This window comes from Sprattus sprattus, assembly GCF_963457725.1.
Source record: "Sprattus sprattus genome assembly, chromosome: 4".
Classification (NCBI taxonomy): Eukaryota; Metazoa; Chordata; class Actinopteri; order Clupeiformes; family Clupeidae; genus Sprattus; species Sprattus sprattus.
In genome coordinates this window covers 14,660,149-14,669,251 of record NC_137923.1, presented here as the reverse complement: position 1 = coordinate 14,669,251, position 9,103 = coordinate 14,660,149, and the positions used below count along the sequence as shown (strand labels likewise).

The following is a 9,103-nucleotide window of genomic DNA, read 5'->3' as shown; positions in this document are numbered from 1 at the left end:
CCGTCTCCTTGGCCCCGGGAGCCGAGCCCTTCCCTGAGCCACAGCGACTCGGGGCTCCCCTTAATACAGAGCTCACTTGTGCTCCCAAGCGTTATTGAGCAAACAGTCGGCTTGCTTACCTCCTTTTCGCAGGCAGCTACGTACACACACACACACACACACACACACACACACACACACACACACACACACACACACACACACACGCACAAACACACACACACACACACACACACACACAAACACACACACAAATGGACCTAGATGGCCTTTGCATTTTTTAGACAGAAGGTGCAGGTGCCTCTAACTTTGGGTAGTGTGAATAGTGGCCAGAGACATGGATGGATGGCTAGATGAATAAATGGATAAATGGATGGATGGATGGACACTGTTAAACGCCTCGCCAACCAATATCTTAAAATGCCAGTGAAAGGAGAGAGGCAGTCAGACAAAGTGAGCATACAGATGGAAAGACCATAATAAGATGAAAGAAGAAGGCTTTGAAAGAGTATGCGGCTACCAACAGGCCAATATTGGTTTAAATCCCTGGCCTTAACACAGCGTTTAGTGGGAGAGAAAAAAATCTTTAGGCAGCAAAAAGGAGAGATTTAGCCAGAGTACACAATATGAATAATAATAATTAGAACAGTGAAAAGAGAGGAGGGGTTTTTAAGCTCACGTTTATTGTCATGTAAAGTTTGCCAGCGGTCTACGGGGCGCAGACTTTTGCTGAAGCATACATGCCTGTTTATATTAACCAACCTAAGCTTATAGTTTCTATTAATATCATTTACTCCAAGCAATGGAAACATCTTGGGCTGTAAGCTTTGACAAGGATGAATACATTGAGCTCAACAGAGACCAAATTAACTCAGCTGTGGTAACTGTAGCTGTAGATACTATATTTAACTTCACTGAAACATTTTGTTGTGCTTAATTGTCGAATTCTCAAAATTATTTGACAAATTACAGTTACAGTGTATGATGATGTTGTTTTCTTTATATAAACTGTCCTTATTACAAGAACAGGAAGCAGCATACTACTGTAGTAGAGGACAAAAGAAAAAATCTTAACATTATAGATGTCTATAGTAATAGTTCTAATGAGCACTAAGCTCATCACACAGCTCATTAAAAGATGAGTGTAACGGAATGTAACATTAACTGATGAGTGTACAGTAGCTAAATAATTTGCACATGTGTGAATACAAAGTGTGCAAACACATTTTAGTTTAAGGCAACTTCAACACAATTTCAGGTGTCAGGAGGGGAACATCTGTTTAGTAACAACCAAAGCTTTCTTGTAACACAGCTGCATACTATCATGATTACCACACCCATGTTTACGAAGGCATTGTATTCCTATTCACAGGTTGATAGGGACCATCTGGCCAGATATTCCACCTCAAGGGCTATCATCATCACGTCTCCCACTGTTACATTTAGAAATTGTTCCTCCTATTAATGCCTACTGTTCTGCAAAGATGTCCTGAAATGTGATAACAGTGCTAAGCAACAAAACAAAAAGTGAACCCTGGTTCTGATCTGACTTGCACATGGTCAAAGTAGCCTACTCCAACACTACAGTTTTGTTCATTAATGCTAAAAACAAAACTACTACAGTAAACACATAGCGGTCTTGTTACAATGACCCAAATACGCCAGTTAAGATCCTATCCGCTGAAAAGTTTTGACTTCTATTGGTCTCTCTGCAGATGTGGTTTGCAGAGCTCCTGTAGGAGGGAGCGGTAGTCCACACGGCCTCCCAGGTCCTGGTCCAGGCGGGAGAGAATCTGGTAGAGGTCCTCCTGGTCCAGCAAGACCCCACAGAGCATCAGGACGGCCCGCAGCTCTGACACGGAGAGGAGGCCAGAGCGAGACATGTCCAGACGAAGAAACGCACGCCGCAGGGTACGCCTCTTCCTATGGAGCTTGGGAGACATACACAAACACACACACAAACACACACACAAACACACACACACACACAAAGATGCATGAGCACACACACACACACACACACACACACACAAAGATGCATGAGCACACACACAGACACAGACACACACACACACACACACACACACACACACACACAAATATGCATGAGCACACACACACACAGACACACCTACATACACAGTCACTCTCTCTCTCTCACACACACACACATACTACACGTACAGTCTGTAGAGACACACAAACATACTACATGCTTTCACGGACAGATGCATGAGCCCAGATGAATTTAGACTACTATTTGATACCAGACCTTCTTCCTGAGCCTGACATTCAGGGATCCTAATTTGGTGGTGGTCTTCCCCTCATCCAAATCCCCATTCTCGCTGTGCGACTGCAGGATTGCAGCCATGTTGGATCCATTCTTCCATGCCTGTTTATGCCCAGCAAATGGCCTCAGAAACTCACTGTAGGAGACCCTGAAAGGGCAGAAGGAGGCCAGTCAGATCCATCCAGCGAGTGAGCTCACCGTTAGATGTATTGTCATGACAACAAACCTTCCATCTCTGTTGACGTCAAACTTCCTAGCAAGGGCATCACACTCGTATTCATCAAGCTGAGAGCAGAGCGTCATTAGAACTTCCTTTAATTCCTCTGGACTCACAAAGCCAGTGCGGTATGGGTCCATCTCCTCAAACTCCATCTGCAGATCAGGCATCGAATGTTCCACCTGGCACACACACACACACACACAAACACACACACAGAGACACACACACACACACACACACACACACACACACACACACACACACACACACACACACACAAACACACACTCACACACACTCACACACAGAAAGAGAAAGAGATAGACAGACAGACACAGAAAGACAGAAGATAAATCAGGAGGACACATACAGAGACCGTGAGTCATTCATCCACAGACACACATATTAACAGATAACATTTTGGGCCCTATTTTAACGATCAGAAACGCAAGTAGGACAGCGCCAAACGCAAGTAGCTGTGTGGGCGGCTCTATGGCGCATTTGCTATTATAACGGCGGAAAAAACACACTTGCGTCCGGCGCAAATGTCAAATGGGTTAGTCCAAAGGAGGTTACTCAGCCATAGGTGTGGTTTGGGCGTAATATGCAATAAACCAATCAGAGCGTCATCTCACGTTCCCTTTAAGAGCGAGGAGCGCATATTCCATAGCGGCTTGTTATTATAATGGTGGAATTACCTGGAGGAAGACCGTGAGGCCACCAGAACGTGTGTTACCAGAAACAATCACGGCAATATTTTCCCATGCTTGTTTGGAGAAATGTTTCTACTTTTCATTTCTCGTTTGTATTTTTTCAGTTACTAGCATTCGTTTTTTGGTGGCAACATATTTGAAATAAAAGTCACAAAAACATACTTTCGGATGTTTTGGGTTCACCCTCACTGAATCACTAGGTTATGTATGCATGGTAATAATATTGCAATTTGCTCAAGCAATACTCTGGAGATGGCAATGGTTTGCTTACCTCATTATAGAGGAAGTAGCGCTTCTGTCAGGTGAGCTCTCCTCTCTCGTGCTGCTGCTGAGGGCATTTGGGTTTAATGGCATCGGCACATGCAGTTCAACCTCACGTCTTCTAAAGTCCTCTAATCTATCCTCATTTATGTCATTGACACATCCATGATTCATGGCAATGTTGTGTAAAACACTGGGGGGGCACGTATGTGAATATGGGTGCAGTCTATAGCGCCAAGGACGCCAGGGAACCCATACTTCTCCCAGAACGCCTGCTTAGCCCTCTCCTGGCTGTCGGGTGTTACGGGAAATTTTACGAATTCCCCAGCATGTCGGACTAGACCTGACGTAACTGCATGTATAGCCGAACTTATTGCAGACTGTGATATGCTTCCAATAGAGCTGAGGGTTGCTGGAACGACCCAGACGCATAAAAATGCAGTGCCGCTGTTACTTGGACCGCAACGGGTGTGCGTCTGTCCCCAGCTCATCTGTCAGGAGATGGCAGACATCAGAACCGCCATTACAATTAACCTGAATCATTTGGGTCAATGTGTACGCTAGATGTATGCCTTTTTTTTAAAAAATATCTTGGATATGGATATCACAATGATTTCCTCACGTGGTAAATACTTTATTTTCCTTGTAATTATATATGGCTTGCCAAAAAATTGGTGTAAATCTCTCGTGTAGACGAGAGAAGTAAAGTGTAGCCTATAGGTCCGTCCTTAAAATAGCGTCTGAATACGCGCCACAGACTCTACACAATGCGCCTCTGACATTAGACTAGGTTTTTTTCTGGTCTACGGCGCACTGTCGTTTTGAAACTGCAAAATACCACTTGCGCCTGAGAAACGCCTTCTCTGTTCCGCCCCACCCATTTGGGCGCAAGTTCATTTCGACGCGCGCCTCTGGAAGGAAAATCCCGCTGTGCGCCGGGTGCAAGATAGGAATGATACATGCGTCGGTGACAATGTCAATTGCAAGATAGGGCCCATTATATTACTATGCTGATGTGTGTTCAGTATATTATTGTAAGTGTGTCCAGTCAGACTGTTAAGCATTTGTGTGCCTGTTTAGTGAGTGACCCAGTGGTGGTGGTGGTGGGACATTTCACACAGGAAGTTACAGATGTCTGACTGTCTGCCTGCTCTCGTGAGAATGGTGGGAAATGGTCACATGACCCAGGCTCAGTCGGCAGACTAAAGTGGTGCTCTCACACGCTGCTCACGAGCCAGGAGTTGTTAGACCTCTCTGGAGGGAGAACATGAGCAACGTGAGCCCTCCCCTCCCATCCTTATCGGCCTCTACAATAACCCCACTCACTCAGCTTCTATAGCTCTATAGTTCAAGTGATGCCCGCCCGCCAGCCAGCCCACCCGCTTGTCCTCCCTCCCTGCCCCCCAACAAGCATACAACACTCATAGCAGGCGGCAGCTGGACGGGGGCTCTGGGGATCTCTGTGACGAAAACGAAAAGGAGAAACATCCGTGTGTTCGTAACGTGTGATGACATCGTGTCTCCTGTAATCTATGGTGCCAAGGATCCACCCAGATTACTTTGGTAATGAGATCACTACAATGAGAAGTATTATTAACACGAGGAAGGAATCTCTAACATTTCGTCACTGGTTGGAGGGGAAGAGAGGGTTTCTACATCCATTTACACAATACTTCTAGCTGGCCTTTTCTGTTTCTGCGGAAGGTAAACTAGTGGCAAAGAGAAAGTTAAACACATCAATAGAAAAGCACACAAACAGACAGACAGACAGGGACGCAGACAGACAGATGTGTATACCTTGGCGCGTATAGCATTGACCAGTATGTCAGACACGCAGGTGAGGCGTTTAGAGCGCTGGCGCAGATTCTCATCTCCACGCTGAGGTGGGCAGCGCTTGGCATTTGGGAAGCGAGAGGACTTCGGGGAGGGGCCGAAGTGGCGGGCAAACTGCAGGAAGTCCAAGGTGCCATCCTGCTGCGTGATGAAGGTGCCCCACAGCTGCCGAATCTGCCCACGAGTCACCTCAGGGTGGACCAGGAACCTGACAGAGAGAGGCAGGAGTGATATAAGGAGAGTAGAATGTGAACGGTGAAAATTAAAATATGTTCAAGGGCTCATTTTAGAAGTCTTATCAGGTCTTATGCAGGCTTACAAGACCAGGACATATTACCTATTTTTGTATAGAGACTCAAACAGCATACACACAGACACAGAACCGATTAAGCGGTCCAACTACTTTGAAGCTGACAACCTCTTCCTCACGGACAACAAACATGTGGATGGGACTCCCATCATGGGAGAGAAATGAACACCTCTTAGAAAGAAAAACAAGAACGACAAAAGAACGGAAAGAGAAGAGAGTAAAGGAACTGGCAGAACGATAAGGAGGCCCTGAAGACTTACGATGGGTTTGATATCGAATCCTGAGGAAATGTGAAAAAACAACAGGGACAACCTGAGAAAACATTTTCAAATCTGCGAAAGTGACAAAGGGGATGATAAGATAAAAACTCAAATAGGAGTTCAGGATGGCAAGCGTCACAGGAGTGCTATGTTAGGGGGAGACTAAGGAAACGGGGTGTGGATGAGAGACAGAGACATTCAACCCCAGCTTAAGACATAGAGGTATTCAACTGACTATGGGGCAATGGTCCCACATTATTTTCCCTCTTTGCGATTTTGTCTTAAGTTAAGAAGGGCCTCTATTCTTTCAACCACCACCCCCACTCTCTTTCTCTACCCCCCCCCCCTCCTCTCAACCCTGCATCCCCCCAAATAACAATGCCAAAACTTGGCAGCCAACCCTGCCTATGTGCAACAGTTTCCCATCAGAGAGAGAGAAGCCATCTTGGGCTCCTTGGCACCAGCAGGGCCTGAAGAAAGAGCCACTCTGTGAGAGGACAGACATGAATGGGTTGGCTGTGAGTGCAGCGTGAAAACAAAACCACGTCTGTGTCATGCACTGTCTTCAGGCGCGCATCCCTGCAATGAGTTGGTTTAAGGCTGGGGAACTCAAAGAAACACTCTCAATTCACACTACCAGAGATGCTTTGTGGCTGAGGGGCTTTGAAGCACAGATAAGTCACAGCTGCTGTCTGGTGATGGACAAGTTGTGGTAAGGAGTTTCACATGTGTACTTCAAACTGTTCATCAAACCAAAACGGAAAGCTCCTTAAAGGGTTCACGGCTTGCGAGGACCCGGGCAACAAGTCGACAGGGAGCTTCTACAGAACAGTTTCATTTCATGTGCGAAGAATGATGCCTTTTCATCGACAACATCAACAACAGAAAACTTCTCACCCGGAGAAATAGCGAACAGGGCAAGACGCCCGAAACAGGGCATCTGCTAACGGGCAAGACGCCCGAAACAGGGCATCTGCTAACGGGCACGACGTGGCTCAGCCACCGGCTCTGATATATCAACCAACCTCTGTGAACTTGCGCGATTAAGCCTGTTAGTGGCACTAATCTTCTGGCAGCCTGTACCCACTGCGAATGTGAGGGCTGAGAGCTTACCTTTGGCGTGGTTGGCACGGCCTAGCGTCAGGCGAGCGCGCGGGAGGCGGCAACAGTGCTGGGAGCCGGTGCCACGGTACGGGATTATGCAAATATGCCCGAGATGCCCCTATTCAACTTACACCCTATTTAGGGCAGCGACCATGATACTCCAAGCCAAAAGAGAGAGAATGGGAGATGAAAGGGGCCATTTCCAAAGAGAACTAGAGATAGAAAAAGAGGGATGGAGAGAGGGAGGGTGAGATGGAGAAAGAATATGGATCTACAAAGGGTTGAAGGGATGAGCAGAGCAGTGAGAAAATTAGAGGTACCTAAATGAACAGATAAATGATCTATAGATGCCATATTGCTTCACCACATACATAAGAGTATGATAGATCTGGGACGTTTTCATTGGTTGTAGCATGATTCTTGTTTGGTTTGTTGGTGTACAGAAAAGACCAGCGTCTGCTTACACTTGTCTGTTTTCACACCATCTCTGCAACTGTCCCTCCTCTGAAGAAACAGAGAGGAGGGGCCATGGATGACGAGGGGACAGTGCACAGGCATGGGAACATGTAGACAAGCGTGCGTTAAACCAACACAACACATGCAGCACAAGACACTGAGCGCATTGTTATTCACACACACAAGGAGATGTCAGCCAACTTGTTAACCTTCGCAGTTGCACAATTAAGGCGTCATCTGCCAAGACATGCAATCTACTTTTGTGGTGGCATTGTTTTAGAGGATAAAAGAGGGTTGTTCGGGTGGGGGTGGGGGTGGGGGTGGGGGATGTGAAGGGAAGGCGAGAAAAACCCTGGTGATGGTTGGCCTACTCATCCCAAGATGCACTACCATCAACAACCTGTATTTGTGTATGTGTGTATGTATGTGTATGTGTATGTGTATGTGTATGTGTATGTGTATGTGTATGTGTATGTGTATGTGTATGTGTATGTGTATGTGTATGTGTATGTGTATGTGTATGTGCATGTGCATGTGGATGTGGATGTGCTAGTGCATGTGTATGTGTATGTGTATGTGTATGTGCGTGTGAATGTGCGTGTGCGTGTGCTTGTGCGTGTGCATGTGCATGTGCGTGTGCATGTGCGTGTATATGTGTGTGTGTTTGTGAGTGTGTGTGTGTGTGTATGGAAATGGAAACGTGTGTACGCGTGTGAATGTAGGTGTCTCAGTATGTATATGAGGGTTATACTCAGTGGTAATATGTGTGTGTGTGTGTGTGTGTGTGTGTGTGGGGGGGGGTGCGGGGGGGACACTCACACACACACGGGGGAGCTCACACTTGAGAGATGCGGGAGATTTGACATGGTGGCAAAAACAATGGGGCGTTGTGCATTCCTCTGCCCCTGTGAGCATGCCTCAATAGAGACGGTGGACCTCAGACAGGCATCTCATGCCCCGCGGGGTAATCTCCCTATAGAATGCGCTAATTAATGACCAGCGCTGCCTTTGTTGGCCAATAAAAGCATTACTCCCTAAACAGTGATAAATTATTCATTTTTGTGACAAAAATTAGTCCATTGCCCTCTCGGATCCCTGGATGTAACGTCACACTAGAGCATTCCTTAACACAGAAGACAGAAAATCGAGATGCATTAAATGCATAAACGCAATTTCAAACACCTCGGATTCAGACAAGATACAAATGAGATACAATCTATCCATATTCTGTGCTTGAGTAGTTGTTACATATATGTCCCCAATAGGAATATACATCATAAATATTCTTTGCAACCCAAAGGGAAAGACAGACTGTATACAATAATTAGAAACATACTTCACACACACACAGCCCAAACAGCCATTGCCTTTTCACACATTTATCACTGTGCTCCAGCTTTCATTCCAACCCAGTCATGGGGTCCTTTACATGTTTCTGATTTGATCATACTCGTGGGGAGATTCAGTGTTGGCAACAGGGACCTACCTCTTCAGGAGCTGGTACATGGTCTCCTGTGTCAGGCGTCTTGTGTTCTTCTCGTCCAGCTGGTGGAACACCCTCTCCACTGCCTGATACTTCTCCGTCACCAAACGCTTGATGATGTGGAAGAGCTGAAATGGAGAGAAGTGTGGATGAAGGAAGATTTGAATACATGA

The 9,103-nt window shown here is 46.3% G+C and overlaps 1 protein-coding gene across 3 annotated transcripts in view; it reads right to left on the bottom strand.

The window, feature by feature from the left end:
• Positions 1-680: 680 nt before the first annotated feature.
• LOC308364065 (EF-hand calcium-binding domain-containing protein 6) overlaps positions 681-9,103 on the bottom strand; it is a 34,335-nt gene continuing 25,912 nt past the window's right edge. For all 3 annotated transcript variants that reach the window (XM_080837033.1, XM_080837032.1, XM_080837034.1), the window contains 5 exons: positions 8,934-9,058; positions 5,282-5,525; positions 2,517-2,689; positions 2,273-2,438; positions 681-1,931 (listed from right to left, as the gene is read on the bottom strand). In XM_080837033.1, coding sequence (XP_080693159.1) covers positions 1,698-1,931; positions 2,273-2,438; positions 2,517-2,689; positions 5,282-5,525; positions 8,934-9,058 — 942 coding nt within the window. In that variant the 3' untranslated portion in view covers positions 681-1,697. The remainder of the gene's footprint in view (positions 1,932-2,272; positions 2,439-2,516; positions 2,690-5,281; positions 5,526-8,933; positions 9,059-9,103) is intronic.